The sequence below is a fragment of the Armigeres subalbatus genome, chromosome 3, assembly GCF_024139115.2.
Source record: "Armigeres subalbatus isolate Guangzhou_Male chromosome 3, GZ_Asu_2, whole genome shotgun sequence".
Classification (NCBI taxonomy): Eukaryota; Metazoa; Arthropoda; class Insecta; order Diptera; family Culicidae; genus Armigeres; species Armigeres subalbatus.
Genome location: NC_085141.1, coordinates 244,042,800 through 244,062,097, shown reverse-complemented (window position 1 = coordinate 244,062,097; position 19,298 = coordinate 244,042,800). Strand labels below are relative to the sequence as shown.

General features: G+C 42.2%; 1 protein-coding gene across 2 annotated transcripts; it reads right to left on the bottom strand.

Moving 5' to 3' along the window:
- Positions 1-656: 656 nt before the first annotated feature.
- Positions 657-18,920, bottom strand: LOC134227560 (probable inactive serine/threonine-protein kinase DDB_G0280131). 2 transcript variants are annotated; one of them, XR_009983696.1, is made up of 5 exons: positions 18,750-18,920; positions 18,570-18,684; positions 2,167-2,380; positions 1,201-2,100; positions 781-811 (listed from the first exon to the last, which is right to left on the bottom strand). XR_009983696.1 is itself a non-coding variant. In XM_062709142.1 (4 exons), the coding sequence occupies exons 1-4, from the start codon at positions 18,768-18,770 to the stop codon at positions 1,272-1,274; spliced, it is 1,179 nt and encodes a 392-aa protein (XP_062565126.1). In that variant the 5' UTR covers positions 18,771-18,920; the 3' UTR covers positions 657-1,271. The 2 variants fall into 2 exon arrangements, 1 of the variants encoding a protein (XP_062565126.1); XM_062709142.1 differs by having other exon boundaries at positions 657-2,100.
- Positions 18,921-19,298: the final 378 nt, after the last annotated feature.

Here is a 19,298-nt window from a genome sequence, read left to right as displayed (position 1 = left end):
GTCAGATGTTGAGAGATTGAGTAAAATATTGCGTACGCCGAAGAGACTTGGGGTATGCCGGATAAGCAATCGCCTATGACTGAAATGAGTGCTGCACCATGTTAATTTAAATCAAATAAAAGCTTTTTCGAGCGGTTTTTAGCAAGAATAACTATTTTTTAAGCAGAGGTGAACCCCATCGCAATATTACACGGCCCACAAAATTCAGGAAAAGTAGCTCTAGTCATAAATATCAAATAAATAATGCAGTCGTACGCATGTTAGGCCGGGAATGGGGTAAGAAACCCTATACCCTCAAATCCCTTCCTTTTCAACTATATTTTTGTATTCCCTAATCTCGACCAAACCGCGAGTCTTTCGGTTCCCCAATAATAATAGTATAAGAATCAAGAAATGTATTATTGAACTTGATTTCGGCTCCGTAACGCCTCACTGCAAATCGAAAAAGAAGTCGCGTAGAACCAGGATTCTGTATAATAGCATTTCAAGTTGAACGTCTGTTCAATGTGGTAAACAGAGAAAGTGGATAAAGCTAATATAGAAGTTCGGATGATTGAAAAAAAAAACAATATCTCTGTATTCTTAAATAAATATATACATTATTTATTTCAATTCAGTTCTTTATGATATAAATATGATATTTTTTTGTGGTTTTCCACCTTTTGTTTCGTCATGTCATAAAATATTCTCAAGTCAGCAAAAATCCGAGCAATCGACTAGCGAAGTTGTATTCTTTACTCGTTCTGAATGATACGCTGTTTCAGTTTACTCTTTCGGGAGTAGAGCTGTATGAAACGCGAGCCAATCCCAACTGAAAGCGAATTGAGAAAAACATATTGTATCTCGAATGATTAAAGAAATATCCCCGACGTATGGAGAACATTAACATCGTGCATCTAATATCTACTTCCTATTTGATACCTATATTTTACATATCATACATCATCGGGCATTCAAAATCTCAACAGGTCATGACCGTCTCCGAGTAAGCGGAACATATCCTAGATTATCAAATAATTATTTTAACAATTAACACTGCGAACCAGTTTGCCAAAACAAAAGGTCAAGACTTCACATGCCAAGTCTATCCATAATAAATCTTAACCTCCTACAGTGACAAGGCCATAAACACCGATCTGAGAATTTATCATCAATAACATGCATGGCTACGAATAATAATAAAAAAAAAACTGTTTTTACTGCCACTCGAATTATCGATCATCAGTTTCGTCGCTTCGTCAGAGATCCACTCGTCGAGTGGTTTGTTCTTATTATTTGCTAATACATTCTTCGCACATCTTCTGGAAAGCGTAGCTGGCGGGATTTTTGAAGCTCTGCTGCGGGCCGCTATCCTCGGACCCGGCCCCATGATGCTGCGGCAAAATGATTGGAACGTACACCAACAGCGGGTACTGCTGACGGGCGAGCCACTGCTGGCAATCGGGGGAGGTCGAGTTCGATTGCTGCAGGGCACGCATGTTGGCGGTTAAGTGCAAAACTTGCTGATTGAGTGCCTCCATCTGATCCAACAGTTGGTGGATGCTGTACTCGGTTGAGCTGCATTCGGCGTGGATTGGATACACATAGCCGTTGTAGGGACCGATGGTCGGATTGCTTTCGGGTTGACAATAAGGAAGAGGATTTTTCGGTGCGGGATATTTGTACCCGACTGTCGTCGGAGCGGGAGCATTCGAGGAAGGTGCAACCCAAACAGGGTTGAATGAATTTTGTGCGACTGGTGATGGTGTCGTAGTTTTTGGCGCTGGATTGGTTTGTGCTATGTGCTGATCCGATGATGAATCAACATTTACGGTTTGTTTGCTGGGAGGAGGTTTGGAAGTTGTGGAAGGAATTTGAATGAACTTCGTTGTCGGTGGTGGGGCCGGTGTGGTGATAACTGCTGGTGCTTTGGTAGTTACTGAGACTCCGATAACGCGACCATTGTTTCCGTTCGAATCAGTTTGAATGGGTTGAGGAGCGGGGGTTGAGATTGTAAGAATCTCATTCAGCCTTCTACAAGAATCAGGCAGATATAGATCATTCCATGAAACCACCTTTTCATCCAACTTCTTATCTTTCAACGCATCGTTTAGTTTGTTTCTGAAACAAATAAATTATTAGATAAAAATCTCTCTATTCACAAATTTCGTAATACACCAAACTTACACGCTGCTGGTAACTCTTTCGGTGAAAATCTTCGTTGGTTGATTGGGTGGAACCAATCTGTATCCCAATCGATCTGCTACATAATAATACAAATGTTTCTCATTGGTTGGATCTATATAGCCATAACATCCATAAGTGACATCATCCGGTCCTTTCACTTTATGTTGAAATTGGCTGTTCTCCTTTTCCACCTGATACCCGTAATTGAATTCATCTGAAATGTTCCAGAAAAGTTGAATGCATTGTTGAAAGAAGAATCTCTGAAATGAAAGGGAACTTGTTCCATTTTCTATTTCACGGATACAAATTCATCTCATATGGATACGAGGATAATGGACATATCTAGTTAGGGTTCTGAGCTACCGTACGAGACATTGCTAAACAATAAGAAATAAGGCCTTTATGCTTTGTTTTTGACTGGGTGAATATGAGAGTTATGGAATAAAAAACCAGAGCTATAACCTTACGTAACAACCGGGAAAGAACTACCTAGTAAAATCGCTTAGAAGACGCCCGGGAACCTGCTGTTTGAAATCATGATTCTAATGATTTCTTGATCGCAGTATTCGACATGTACTTACAATACACGCAATTGTGTTCAGGTTTCCCTAAATACAAGTTTCGTACAAATGCTTGCACACTTGTTCATTTATTTAATAAAACGGATGTGTTGAAATTTGCATAAAATTTTGTCCCAAGATCGCACAAATGTACCACGCGTCTCCATATGCTTATATGCTTATGAGCTGTTGATCAGTTTTCAAAATCCCTAGGTACTTATCGTTTCCTCTGGGAGGCCTATTTTTACATGGAAAACACTCAGATATCGTAATAACTTAGTATTTTAACATATATGAACGAATATGGAATGAAGCAAATATGCAAGTGACTTCAACGCCATTCGAGCGAGTACCTTTTCCTACTTTGTGCATGATCAAATAATCTCTCAATTTTCCCAAACAAACAAAATACGCCAGTAATCAGTCCAGCAGGAAAGAAGAGATCGAGGTAGTCATGGTTCACGAACTGACGTGTTTTTTAACAGCAGATTTTTTGCTGCATTTTTCCTGAGATTTTTCCAAATATTTGTGAAAGTTTTCCAGAAGATGGAATCCATTGCGGAGTATATGTATTTAGATATTAGGTCAAAGACTAATTATTAGGTGATATGTAGTTCCTTCTGCGGATCGTTTTCGTTCGCTGTAACCGCTGATAGTAATGCTTCATCTATGCATGATAGTGACACTGGTCGGTGGAAGAAATGACCTTCGTTGTCGGCATTAGAGATCTGATGTGGCGGCACGGATCAGCATAGTGCATCAACTAATTATGCTACAGTAGGGATGCCTTTCGGATAGCGGAGTATGGTAATAATGGTTACTTCAAGGTGAGTACCGACTGCTATTAGAGGTTTAGAATTTCATTGTAAACATCTTTTGGGCAAAATAACCTTATAAATACGAGGAATCATTCCATATTCTGCCATTACAAATAATTGGCAAAAACAAATGTAATTCATCTGTAGGCACTTCATTTATTACAGTCAAACCTCCATGAGTCGATATTGAAGGGACCATCGACTCATGAAATATCACGAATCTCACGCTTCCACGGGTCGTCCGATGACAAAAGACCGCCAGCTAAGGGTTGTGTACTTAGCTGGTAGTGCAGCCTGGGCACTGTTGTCCTTCTGACATCAGCTAGAGTGAGAAGGTACGCCTCGAGCGTCTGTTCACCAGGAGGTACGGCTCAAACAGCGCCTGCCTGGTACACAGCGGTTGATCAACGAAATGCTGTATCTTGTCAGCTATACCTAAGGTGGCAGCCCCACCAGCGCGATGTAGGTAACGCGACCCCGGTAAGGTAGCTTACTGAAGCCTCTCAAATACCACGAAAAAAAGAGAACGTTTTTTTGGCAACCGACCCGGCAACGAAATAAGGACTATGATTGGAAACTCGGTACCTGGAATGTCAGGACCCTAAATGAACCTGGACGAGCGAGCCTTCTGGCTCGTGAACTGCAGAAGGTTGGAGTGAACGTGGCTGCTATTTAAGAAGTCCGATGGCCTAGATCCGGAGAACGTGAATTCCGAGCCGTGGACCCCACGACCAACACTGCATTCAAGTATAACATCTATCACAGCGGCGGTGAAAAAGCAGAGCATGGAGTTGGTTTCGTAGTGATGGGCAAGCAGATGATGCGAGTGATGCGGTGGAAACCCATTAGCGAACGAATCTGTGTGTTGAGGATACGGGGCAAATTCTTCAATTATAGCCTAATCAACGTTTACGCACCGACAAACGATAAATCCGACGACGTGAAGGATACGTTTTATGAATGTCTTGATAAAGCCTATGGAGAGTGCTCAAAGCATGACGTGAAAATTGTTATCGGAGACGCTAACGCTCAGGTCGGTAGAGAGGACTTTTTCCGTCCCATAATCGGTAGGGAGAGTCCTCACTCCGCTACCAATGACAACGGCCTACGGCTAGTAAATTTTGCTGCTGCCAGAGGGATGGCCATCAGTAGCACCTACTTTGCACGAAAGAACATCCGAAAGCACACCTGGAGATACCCAAATGGTGAAACTTGCAACCAGATAGACCATGTTCTGGTGGATGGGCGCCATTTCTCGGATGTTATCGATGTGCGGACTTTGAGAGGTCCGAACATTGACTCTGATCACTACCTCGTTGTCAGTAAAATTCGATCACGGTTGTCAACTGTATCGAACGAAAGATCACAGCGAACGATGCTTTACAATATCCAGCGATTGTCGGCGGAAGGAGTATCGGCTGAGTACCGCCAGAAGCTCGACGAACGGATAAGTGCAATCAACGTTAGCGACAATATCAACGATCTATGGTAGTCGATCCATGGAGCGGTGAGCACAACAGCACGAGAAGTGGTAGGCACTGCACAGAGACGACCCAGGACGGGTTGGTTCGATGTGGAGTGTCAGAGAGTGACAGACGAGAAGAACGTTGCCAGAAGCCGGATGTTGGTGTCGGGTACCCGATCGAATAGAAATCGGTACAAGGAAGCAAGAGCAGCCGAAAAATGAACCCACTGCAGGAAGAAAAACCCGACTTAATCCACCTACAGTGAACGCAACCCTTCTTACACTTTTGAATGGTTGTGTGTGCCCAGTGCATATTACAATTTCTATGCATATGACCTTCAATTGAATATAAAATAACTGATTTTATCATGCTTTTATCAATTTCAAAATAAAAAAAGAAACATTTCTGAAAACTTAACAATTTTTAAAAAATACAAAAAGGCTGCAGATTTGATTTGCCGCCTTAAATGGCAATATTACAGCTTCTGTTTAAGCCCGAAAGAGTTCAAATCGGGTCATAGACGGCTGAGATATTGGTGTGACAATTTTTCATTAGTAGTCTGAAAATATGTCTCATATTCGTATTTCACAGATATCTCTGAAACCGAATTTCCAATTGCAGAAAAAAATGAATGGGTCCAATGACAAAAACATAGCTTTCGTTTAAAGATAAAATCGCACAAATCGGTCCAAGGACGACTGAGATCTTGATGGGACATATTTTACCAATGTGTGAAGTTGATACGTCTAATGCTTTATGTTCGTATTTCAGAGATATCTCCGGAACCCAATATCTAATTGCAAAAACAAAATACAATGGGTTCAATGGCAAAGTCATAGCTTTCGTTTAAAGATAAAATCATGCAAATTGGTTTACAGACGGCTGAGATATTCATGTGACATTATTTTGTTAGTTTTCTGAAAATGCACTTCATGTTCGTATTTCTCACATATCTCTGGAACCAAATGTCCGATTGCAAAAAAATTGAACTCGTACAATGACAAAGTCATAGCTTTCGTTTAGTGTTAAAATCGTGCAAATCGGTCCACGGACGGCTGAGATCTTGATGTGAGATTTTTGTAACGCACACACATACGCACACACGCACACACGCACACACACATACATACATGTGCTCAGTTCGTCGAGCTGAGTTGATTGGTATATACGACTTGGGTCTCCGAGCCTCGGATAAAAAGTCGGTTTTTCAAGCGATCTTTATACCCTTCTTAAGGTGTAAGAAGGGTAAAAAGAGTACGAAGAACAAGTTATTAGTGAGGTGCAGGAAAAAATGGAGCAGAACGATCTGCGGAGGTTTTATGAGTCTGTCAATGGCGTGCGGAGAAAGACAGCGCCATCTCCCGTCATATGCAATGACCAACAAGGGAATTTGCTGACAGATATAACTGAAGTGGCTGCCAGGTGGAAGCAACACTTCGAGACTTTGTTGAATGGAGGAAGTGACGGTGCATCGGTGAACAGAATAAATATTAGCGACGATGGACAAGCTGTGGAGTCACCTACACTAGATGAGGTAAAAAAAGCTGTTAAAGAGCTGAAAAACAATAAGGCTGCGAAGGACCAGCTCCCGGCTGAACTTCTCAAACATGGCAGTGAGCAGCTTTATGAAGTTCTGCACCATATTATGTCGAAAATATGGGAAGACGAGGAAATGCCTGCTAGCTGGTTTTACGGCCTCATTTGCCCTCGGCAACAGATTGAGACCGCTTGAAGAATCCTTTGTCGGCGAATACCAAGCAGGTTTTCGTGAAGGCCGATCAACGACGGATCAAATGTTTACCCTGAGACAAATCCTTGATAAATTCCGGGAGTACAACTTGCAGACACATCATCTGTTTATTGATTTCAAGGCGGCGTACGATTCAGTGAAACGGAATGAATTATGGCAAATTATGCTTGAACATGGTTTTCCGGCGAAACTGATACGGCTGATTCGTATAACGTTGGACGAATCGAAATCAAGTGTAAGGGTAGCGGATGAAATATCGACGTCATTTGTTACCTTAGATGGATTAAAGCAGGGTGATGCACTCTCGAATCTACTGTTCAATATAGCGCTCGAGGGAGCGATTAGGAGAGCTGGTGTGCAAAGAAGCGGTACCATTATCGCAAAATCGCATATGCTCCTGGGATTTGCGGACGATATCGATATTATAGGAATTGATCGCCGTGCCGTGGAAGAGGCTTTTGCGCCTTTTAGGAGGGAGACAGCGAGGATTGGACTCACGATCAATACCAGCAAAACGAAGTACATGGTCGCTGGCAATCAACGTGGGTTCATTAGTGGTGGTGGTAGCGAAATAGTGCTGGATGGTGAAAAATTTGAAGTGGTAGAAGAATTTGTGTATCTTGGAACATTAGTGACGTGGGATAATGATGTTACCCGCGAGGTGAAAAGGCGTATTGCAGCTGCAAATAGGGCTTATTACGGACTTCGTAACCAGCTTAAGTTCCGTAGTCTGCAAACGAAAACAAAACTCGCGCTATATACAACTCTGATTTTTCCGGTGGCTTTATACGACCATGAGTATTGTAGTATTTTGCAACATTATTGCATTTTTACTGCAATCGAAGGATGTTTCCGTAGGCTCCACCTCTTGCGCTTTTTAGCTTGCAAGATAGTTATATTTGATGGCACATACGCAAAGATTGCTTCTTTCCGAATAGTTGCAACACAGTGAAATTTTCAGAAGTGAAACAATTTGTGCTGCTTGGGAACTTTGGGAGGATGAAGGTAGCCTACATCAGACTGAAAAGCGAAGCTAAACGGATTGGACTAGTCATCAGTCATCAATACGTCGAAGACGAAGTACATGATAGGAAGAGGCTCAAGAGAGGACAGCGTAAGCCATCCAACACGAGTTTGTACTGGTGGTGATGAAATCGAGGTGGTTGAAGCATTCGTGTACTTGGGCTCAATGGTGACCTCCGATAACGATACCAGCAGAGAAACTCGGAGACGTATCATGGCAGGAAATCGTACGTACTTTGGACTTTGCAAAACGCTCCGATCGAATAGAGTTCGCCGCCGTACCAAACTGACTATCTACAAAACGCTTATTAGATCGGTAGTTCTCTACGGGCACGAGACCTGGACGATGCTCGTAAAGGACCGACGCGCACTGGAAGTTTTCTAAAGGAAAGTGCTGCGTACCATCTATGGTGGGGTGCAGATGGCGGACGGTACGTGGAGGAGGCGAATGAACAACGAGTTGCATCAGCTGTTGGGAGAAATCGGAAGACTGCAGTGGGCCGGGCACGTAGCCAGAATGTCAGACAATAACCCGGTGAAAATGGTTCTCAACAAGGATCCGACGGGCACAAGAAGGCGAGGTGCGCAGCAGGCAAGGTGGATCGATCAGGTGGAGAGCGATTTGCGGACCCTTCGCAGACTGCGTGGCTGGCGACGTGCAGCCATGGACCGAGTTGAATGGAAGAGACTGCACAGGCCAATCCGGCCTTAATCTGATAATAAATAAATAAAATCCAGTCTATTCGAGAGGTCGAGAACTACAAATGCAACACGTGAGCTTCGCAAATATAAAATTAGTGTCGACCAGAGATCATTTATAATGTTCAAGTCATCAAGTCGGGGCCTTCTGACTTCTGGGTTCAAATCCCGGTCCGGTCTAGGATTTTTTTTCGAAGAAAATGCGAGATTGAGACCTATCTCAGATTTAACAGACCCCAGAGAGAATAATGAGAAACGGTCGGTTACGAGAGAGCTTTTTTACTTACTTATGAATCCTGTACATCTCCGGTGGTGCAAAGGGCTGACTTGAAAGATTTCCATCCTGAGCGTTGCCCAGCTATCGCTTTAACCTGTTGCCAGGTTAGATTTCGGTCGACTTCTTTTATTTCTTTATTGAGGCTTCGCCGCCATGAGCCTCTGGGTCTGCCTCTGCTGCGATGTCCCGCTGGGTTCCAGTCTAATGCTTGTTTACAGATTTCGTTTCCGCCCCTACGTAGAGTGTGGCCGACCAAGCCTCACTTCCGATCCCGAATTTCTGTTGCTATCGGCCTCTGGTGACAACGACGATGGAGCTCGTTGTTTGAGATCCAGTTGTGAGGCCACCAGGCCCGAATTATATACCGCAGGCATCTGTTAATGAACACCTGCAGCCGTTGAGTGTTCTCCACTGATACACACCATGTTTCGCTAGCGTATAACAGCACAGATTTCACGTTAGAGTTGAAAATTCGTATTCTGGTGCGTTCACTTATCTGCCTGTTTTTCCAGATATTTCTTAAACTCGCAAAGGCAGCCCTTGCTTTCTTGATCCGTGCCCCTATGTCGATATTGGTACCGCCGTCTGACGCCATTTGGCTACCAAGATATTGGAAGCTTTCAACATACTCCACTGGTTGCCCGGCTACTGTGAAACTGGAAGGAGTCACCGTGTTTACATCCAACGATTCGGTTTTGTTGACGATGATGAAAAAACCTGCCGAAGAGGAGCGCTCGGCAAGGTCGTTGAGCTTACTCTGCATATCAGAGCGCCGTTGCGCGAGGAGTGCAACGTCATCAGCCAATTCGAAGTCGTTTAGGTGCTCCATGGTTATAGGCTGCCATAACAGCCCACGGTTTGGTCCACGGTCAATCGCATCTACCAAAATCTCATCGATTACGATGAGGAACAGTAACGGTGATAGAATACATCCTTGCCTCACACCAGCTACGACCCGGATAGGGTCGGACAGGACCCCATTGTGCAGCACTCTACACGAAAAGGCCTCGTACTGTGCTCCGATGAGGCCGATGATTTTCTCAGGAACCCCCTTGCGTCTCAGGGCGCCCCACATACTCTCGTGATTGAGACGATCGAAAGCTTTTTCGGGATCTTCCGGCACGGAATCCGGCTTGCTGCCGCCGGAGAGTCGCATCGATCTTCTCCTGAATCCGGGCTAGGATAATTTTGCACAGAACTTTGACGGTACACAGCAACATAATGCTTCGCCAGTTATCGCATACAGTCAGGTCACCCTTTTTGGGCACCTTCACTAAGATACCTTGCATCCAGTCGACCGGGAAAGTTGCGGTGTCCCAGGTATTACGAAATAAACGATGCAGTAGTTGAGCGGATGTCATGGGGTCTGCTTTGAGCATCTCGACTGATATGCGGTCGACCCCTGGGGCTTTATTCGATTTCATGCTTTGGATGGCTGATGTAAACTCTAGCAGTGATGGAGCTTCGGTATTGACGCGTGTTTTACGTCGGATCCTAGGCAGATCATGCCGAGGTGGTGATGGCCTGGCTGGCACTTGAAAAAGTTGTTCGAAGTGCTCGAACCAGCGTTTCAGCTGGTCAGCTGGGTCGGTCAATAACTGATCATTCGCGTCTTTCACAGGCATCGTTGCATTCATCTTCGCCCCGCTTAAGCGTCGTGAGATATCGTAGAGGAGGTGAATGTCCCCGGTTGCGGCGGCTCTCTCTCCTTCGTCGGCCAGAGAATCTGCCCACGCTCGCTTGTCCCGTCGACATGAGCGTTTTACTTCCTTCTCAAGAGCCGCGTATCGTTGACGGGCTAAGACTTTGGCTCCTCTGGTTTTCGATCGCTCTATCGCGGCTTTGGCTTCTCTTTGCTCCTCTATTTCCTCCAGGTCTCATCGGTGATCCATTGTTTTCTCTGGGTGCGTAGTTCGCCCAGATTGTTCTCGCTGGTGGCGATGAAGGCATTCTTGATGGCGGTCCATTGGTCTTCCACGCTGCCACCTTCCGGAATATCTGCAGCACGCGTCTCCAGTTCTTCAACGAAGGACCGTTTCACCGTGGCATCTTCCAGTCGGCGTGTGTTGAATCGTCGTCCAACTCTTTCCTCCTGCCGACGAATCCGCGCAATGCGCAGGCGTATTTCGCCGATGAGGAGGTGATGATCAGATGCGATATCGGCACTACGTTTATTCCGTACATCAAGAAGGCTCCGTTTCCATTTTCGGCTGATGCAGATGTGGTCGATTTGATTTTCTGTAAAGCCGTCACGGGAGAATCACGTGACCTTGTGAACCGGTCGATGAGGGAAGAGCGATCCCCCGATCACCATGTCGTTATTACCACAAATCCTGCGAACAGTTCTCCGTTTTCGCTCATTTCTCCGAGACCATGGCGTCCCATAATGCGCTCATGGTTCGAGTTGTCGGATCCGATCTTCGCATTGAAGTCGCCCAAACAGATCTTGATATCACCCTTCGGAATTCTATCTACGACGGCATTGAGTTGACTGTAGAAGTTCTCTTTGTCTTGCAGATCGGCAGTATCGGTTGGCGCATAACATTGGATTATAGTAAGGTTTCTGACCCGTATTCTAAATCTGGCTACGATTATCCTTTCACTTATAGGTTCCCACTTCATAAGCGCAGAGTGTGCCTGAGCGCTTAATAGGAAGCCAACTCCGCGATGCCGGGGAGCGTATTCACCTCGTAAACCAGAGTATAGCGGCGTTCTGTGGTCTCCAAAGTTTGGCCAACGGACTTCACTCAGTCCCAGGATCTCAAGCTTCATGCGGCGTGCCTCATTGGCAAGTTGTGCCAATTTACCCTGCTGGGCTAGGGTTAAAACGTTCCATGTTCCTATTCGTGTCCGTTGTTTCGCGCTAAGAGTCGTCGCCGTAAAATCAGTCCGTATTCTTTCATTATCGGATTCTTGAACAGATTGATGTTTCGGGAACAGTAGGTTGTTGGACCAAGGTTCCCTATCCACCGGGATGGGGCTGCCATCTTAGGTATAGCTTCCGGGGAATAGCATTTCATACTCAGCCGCTTGATGCCAGAACAGACGCTACCCGGGCAGAAGCCATGAACAGAATAACAAAACATGATATGGACTTGATTGATATAAGAGATAAAAGAACAGGCAACAATATCAAAAATTTGCACCGAAATATCATTTAAATATCAAGATATGCTATGGATAAGAACAAACTAATGGCACTGATCTTTTATCTCTTATATCAATCATGTCCATATCTCATTTTGCTATCTTATCAACATTTGATATTATTGAGCTATTTTCGTCTACTCGGGTATTGGAGCCGCACCTCCTTGGTGGACAGACGCTCGATCAGTCGGGTCAAATTTGTTTAAAGTCCTACCCAACACCAGGACTAGGCTAGTGCGCTTTGAGCGGCACATGGTCGCTTTGATAGGGCCTGCTTGGGGACACATGCAGCTTTTTATAGAAGTTCAACAGAGCCCACTGTCGAACCCCACCACATCCTAGGCAGACCCCACAGGACGCACCCTCTCACTCTTGCTGATGTCAGAAGAACAACAGTGCCCAGGCTGCACTACCAGCTAGGTACGCAACCCTTAGCTGGCGGTCAATTGTCATCGGAAGACCCGTGGAAGCGTGAGTATTGGAACTTGTGAGGACCAGAGCTATGTTAGGCGCCCCTTCCCGGATGTCAACTCACCATTTCGCAGCCCGAGAGAGCTTCCTCTGCCGGAAAACTTCCAGTCGGAGTAGAATGAATCTGCCGCCAAACCAACATCAAGCTGGGGGCTACATGGCTCAGGGACACACGAGCCCCTTCATCTATTTTATCTATTTTAAGCTCTTTTCCATAAATTTTCAAACATTGTACTACCTCATTGTTATCTTAGCGGTAATGTGATACTTGAATTCCAACCACCTTAGGCATTTGCGGATCAAACACACTCATCCATATTCTCTTTTCTCAAGCATGTGCTTTCTGTTGTAGCCCACAGTATCGTAGTGTGTTTGTTTACCAGTCGATGATCGTTACAACGACTCAAATTGATAGCGTATGGTTATTGCGTCTAAGTGTAGAAGCCCTCGGCTTTGTCCAGAATACTCAAAGGATAATATGTGACGAATCGCCATCAGGTTACCACCGGTAGGCAGTGGATATTTTCACATATAAATATTCTATCTTTTTCAAATGAAAAAAAAAATGCAATAATTCTTCAGGTATCCCAATGGGAATCCTCCAAGGATTCCGATGAGAAACTTTGAGTGATACCAACAGGAATGTTCCAGGGAGTCCGATCCGAATGGAATATATCTTCTAGGGATCCTTCATCCTTCAGAAGTTCCGACAGGAATATTTCAGGTATTCGGACGGGAATGTTCCAAAGTATCCGACAGAAATGTTTCACGGATATAGAAGCAAATCGTAGCAGGACTTCAAAGCAATTTGTCGAGGAATCCCGAAATCAATTGTCGTGGGACATCGAATTAATCCTCTAGGGATTCCGAAATGAATCTTTTAGCAATTCCGAAGAGAATCTTCCAGGGATGCTGAAGCAAATCGTCAAGAAATTTCGAAGCAAATCTCCGAACGATTCCGAAACAAATCTTCGAACGATTCGGGAGGGATTCCGAAGCAAATCAACGAGAGATTCTGAAGCAAATCCTCCATGAATTATGAAGGGTATCCCTCAGCGATACTGAAAGGAATCCAGTGTGAATTCTTTTGGATTCCGGTTGGAATACTTCAATGATTGTGGAAGAAATTCTTCAGAGATCTTCAGAGTGAATTCTTCTCGGATTCTGATGGGAATTACTCTCAGATTCTGATGAGAATCTCTTTCGGATGCTGATGGGAATTGTGGAGATTATTATGCTGCAGGGCAAGCGGAATTCTGCTGGAAAACTGTCACTCCAGTCCGAGATGCCTTTGACTGCTGGCGAAGTGCCATGATTGCTTTGATTGATATTTTGGTGACTCTCCGTTGTTGTTCATATCAAGCTTACTTTGATGCTTTCAAATCAATTAGATATTGCCTTTTCATAATTAACACCAAGTGCAATTTCACTGCCACATAGGAATATTTCTCAGAAATGAGAAACAAGCTCATTTGTCTTCCACTCATTTCATTATGATATACTTTTGCAGTAATTTATTATGCCGTATGTTGAAAATTAATATCACTGCCAACTAACTTTTCAAATCCTAGGAGGGGCTAATCCATTATTTTGCGCTCGATAATGGTGGCTTAGTGAGTTCCTAAGAGTTACTTTTTGACATTCAAGAGGTAGAAAATACTTACATAATTTAATCTATGTAGGCTTTATTTCAGTAAAAAATATTGGCACTTATTGATATTCTTAAAAACAATCAAACGGCAAACATTTCCTATCAAAATTATTTCCTTCATTCAATTTTTCTGAAAAGTTTAATTCTGTTTTCTAGGTATGTTAAAGCCATGGCATATCAACTTTCTTGCGTCGTGTTGCAGCGGACGGTTGAACCACAGACAAACAGACGTAACAGCTAGAACAATTTGTTTCAAAATCCATCGGCCAGTTATTTTACCACCACCTAACGTGCATGTTGTACGAAACACAGTTTAGTACGACAATGTCAACAGAAGGCGCTAGTGTGAGATGTCAAATACAAAGGTATACGATGCGTGCGCCCCTGGATGTAAAACTCGCAAGCAGTTGAATTTAAAACGACCGTTGAGCTCCTGGTCGATGGGAATTTTCTCAGTGTTACGTCTGTTTGTCTGTGGTTGAACATTCTACCCTCGCCGAATTGTATGAAGATCGTGAAATGTGTACGTCTAGCAATAACTGACATTATCCTGCCCTATTCAGGGTTTTTGAGATGCGTTTAGTTGGCGTGCATTACAAAGTTGAACATTGCTTTGTAGGGCTAGTTTTTCTATACAGCTGCTGACTCCAGCAATTGCTAGCAATATACAGTTTGGGTATTCTAAAAATAACATTGCATCGTGTTTTCTGTCTAATAAACTGTTTTTTCCTAAGAAAGTAATATGGGTGATTAAGGCTTTTCATATTTTCCTGGTTGATCATTCCGGCAACATCTCTCCAACGTTTTTTATTCATACTTATTTCAACGCGAACGGTAAAACTGAATGCTTTCCATGCTACTTTAAACCAATATGCTAAAACCTTTAAACTACTCAGTTCCAAGTATCAATTATTCTTTTTTTTTTGTTATATTTCCCTAATTTCAAATCGTTGCCTTCGCCAGTAAAGCTTCAGTAACCCTGGAATATGTAAAAATATTTATGATAACAAACAGTAAATGGGATTTTTTTGGCCACGGTTCAAATACCATTACGTAAGATCGTTGACGTTTGTTTGTTTACCCAAATAAAAACTTGATCACGGCAAACTAGATGAGTTACCAATGTTTTCTACCACTTGAATGTCAAACTGAATGGATCTCACGCCGCCATTATTGAGCGCAAAATACTGAATAAAATCGTACGATGGATAAAAATGCACACTGTCTTCAGCAAAATTGCTTGAAATTAGCTCCCATATCAGGGAAAAATATCAGCCATGGGCGATTAAGGCATTACGACAACCTAGAACGTCCTGAACACGGTGACGTAAGGAAAGGGAAAATATTAGGTATATTTGTAGCGAATGGTCCTGTTTTAAAATGAGATTTTTATTCAAACGTATCCGTAGAGTTACCGTGATATACAACAAACTATTTTTAATCTTCTAGGCCATCCAAACTATCTTTGAGTTCCCAGCTATAATAAAGTCTTGAGATCTACATCTATAATAAAGTCTTTTTTAGTTCTCAAAGTTTCATTATACATTCAGTTGAATCAATTACAGCTCCTAGGAGATCAACAGATACCGTGAGATAGTTTTGAGATGTTCTGGGCCATCCAAACTGTTCTTGAGTTCAGGACTTGAGATCTACAGCAACATAAAAGTCTTTTTTCAGTCCTCAAAGCTTCAATATGCATTCAGTTGTATCCATTACAGCTCATGGGAGGGCAAAAGGTTCCGTAAGATAGTTTTGAAATATTCTGAGACATCCAAACTGTCCTTGAGATCGGGACTTGGATCTAAAAATACAATAAAGCTTTTTTTCGGTCTTCAAATCTTCAATATGCATTCAGTTGTATCCATTACAGCTCCTGGGAAGGCAAAAGATTTCGTAAGATAGTTTTGAGATATTCTGAGTTATCCAAACTGTCCTTGAGATCGGGACTTGAGATCTACAGCTACAATAAAGCCTTTTTTCAGTCGTCAAAGCTTCAATATGCATTCAGTTGTATCCATTACAGCTCTTGGGAAGGCAAAAGATATCGTAAGATAGTTTTAAGATATTCTGGGTCATCCAAACTGTCCTTGAGATCGGGACTTGAGATCTACAGCTACAATAAAGCCGTTTTTCAGTCCTCGAATGCATATCCAAGCTTGAAATGACGAAAAAAGCTTGTGTTGTGGCTGTAGATCATAAGCTCTGAACTCAAGGACAGTTTGGATGGTCTAGCACATCCCAAAACAATTTTTTTATCTTGTTTTGTCATTTCTCCATTATTAATCACGAAAACGAATTGAATATATCAAATTTACTGGGTAATACCGCTTGGAAAAAATTAGGCCTGAAAGCGTTAATCTCCATTCCAATATGCTCATAAAACGATTTCTTTGCAGCGTTATTTACTATTTTGATGAACTTTTCAATGTGAACTTTCAAGTTTGAGGTATGTTTATGGGTTTATTTGAGTTGTATATGCAATCTAAGCATATTTTAAACACTTATTCAGACACGCTAACATTTTTTTCTCAAATTTTAAAATTAAGTTTTAGTTGTGAATAAAATAGTTTCAAATTATGAAACCAGAACAGAATTATTGATAGCTTTTCCACGCTTCTATTGCTGCCAAGTGCTCATCCGAACTCGTCCGAACTCCAGACTTAGATTTTCAGTGTTATTTGTTTGAAGCACATAGGAATCACCAAGAAATTCATAATTTTTTTTATGTATTATGACGGATAATGATATACTTATGATAAAATATTTTATCCAACCAGTTATACTTAAAACTATTGATGTTTTGTGTTTTTTTTAGATAGATCGCCAATTTAAAATACATGCCATATACCCTTAATCACGCTAAAAATCAAATGACGCCAAAAATGATCAGAACCAATTTGTTTTATTTTTTACCTTATATACTCCTATGTGCAGCGCCCGAAAATATGGGAAGGGTGATATACCTCATAAACACAAGCGATGGGCCAGTGCGTAAAAGTATTTCATCTTGAAAATGAAAAAAAAAAAACATTTTCCGATTCCAATAAAGCAGTTCGGAGGTGGTTGCAATCAGGAGAATCGTTAAAATTGCAGAGAATGTAAAAAATCAATTTTGTTTTCGGTGAAATATTGACGAAGTTTTGGCAATGAAAACCCCGAACTTCGATTACTTTTCTCCGTACTCATCAACCTTTAGGGAGGGGTGATTTAAAATGCCCTAACGATGTAAAAACTGGGGTCGTGGGATCAAACCCCACCGAAGGGGCGGTTACCCTCCAATACCTTTTTCGAACTAAATCTATCACATGTTGTACATATGCATAATCAAGTTTCAGACAAAGTGATGTAAAAAAGTCAAATACATAAAATCAACAGTAAAATAGATTATACTCCATTTCTGAGAAAATATTATTATAACAATTCAATATTATCTAGCTTTCCATTAAAAATCATTTAAATAAAGAAAAAAATAGCTTCCATTGTCGAATTGTCAATTCGTCGAGCTGAGTAAACTTGCCGTTTTGCTCTATTTGATATATGAGAAAGGAATAAAATGCACAGACAATTAAATGGATAGTTATGAGGGTTTGTTTTCGTTGGAAAATTTGAGAAAAATATTTTTTGATGCCCTAGTTTTTTCAAGGAAAATAGTTCAGATCAACCTTATTAATTGATTCAACTAACCGAAATTGAGTGATTTCTCACTCAAACTTGAGTGATTCCAATCAGCGGTCTAACATAAATTTCTTCAGTACCTGCACAATTCAGATTAATATAGATGACTTCTTGAGTGTTACATTCTGGTGAAAGATGATCGAACACTACATCTATGGACTAGGAATTAAAATTGCATCGCGACAGCACTTCCACAATTATCAACTGGTTTCTTAACCTAATTACTGTTTATGCATTTATATATCACGTGGCTAGCACGAATTCACTTAGACAATATAGGGAAGTTTCCTGAACAATATCCGTGTGGGGGTGGTATTGCGCACCTCGATTCGGAAAGAGCTGGTCATGTAAACTGTTGTACAAAAGAGCTGTCACGTGAAGATTCCACACAGTCATCTACAGCATGATTTGCTTTGTAGCCGCGCATGTTACCGACTAGTTACGGTAAGCTTCAAGATTAAGATAGGTAGGTTACTGGATGGATTATAACCTTCCGAAAACGAAAATTTTCTACGAACAGGAATCAATTGACTTACGACACTTAATTAGAAAGCTTCTGGAGTAAACATTTGGTTTTTCGATTAAACATATGGACACTATGCCAAACAATTGTATATGAGCATCTTGAATAAAATTGAACACATCTTTATGCACAACTGGTACAAAAATGTTGCTTTAAAAGTTCGTTATTTTGAGGAAATTGATTTCAATAGTTTTTATACAAATTACTGCCGGTACACTTTTCGTTACTTCTCGCGCATAGAAGTCCACCATACATGTTGCTGCAGTGGCGTATAAATCAATCACATTAAATACTTCCATACTTTCCTTAGAGCCAATGTGCCCCCAATAGAACCGATACGTACTTTTCTTCGAACTTTGCTCATGGTACACTTCGGCATTCCTCTGCTTCACATCAATGTTGAAATCATCATCGACGCCGAGCACTGGCGATACGATGCACATCGTGAACACCGGAAACTGCAAAGACAGATCATCAATGTCGTTCGTTGGAACCTTTCCTCGTGAGCCCATAAAACACTTACGGCCAGTGTTATGATCTTCATTATGATTAGCACTTTTTTCCTACTCGATATTGATCACGATCATTCACTTCTGAATCACAGGTCAACGTAACTTAATTCACACGGCACCGTCCCGTTGGTGCTTGATTGCTGAAACCGATTGTCGACGGTCTGTAGACCGCTCTAATACGTGTGTCGAACGGAACTGTAGGACGAATTTTGTTTGAAGATGGTTTTAAGCAATTCAACAGCCTCCGGGAATCTCATCTTCTTTGTGCGGCGCTGCGGAATTTCTCACATCAGCCGGATAGAATAGGCTTTGGCATACGCAAAAAAAATATGGATGTATAATTTAAATCTCTGGGGGCGAATAAGTGCATGGATGCCTTATAGTGAGTAATCTATGGCAGAATGGTCGACCTTGAGGTTCGCGATTTCACATTAGCACATTAGTTGTGTATCCTAGGAATCGAATAGGAATAATTAATTTGTCATTTAGACTTTCTTGAGAGGGCATTGTCATGTTCAGAATGATTATCTAAAATGGCAATGGAATGTCCAGTACGGCCG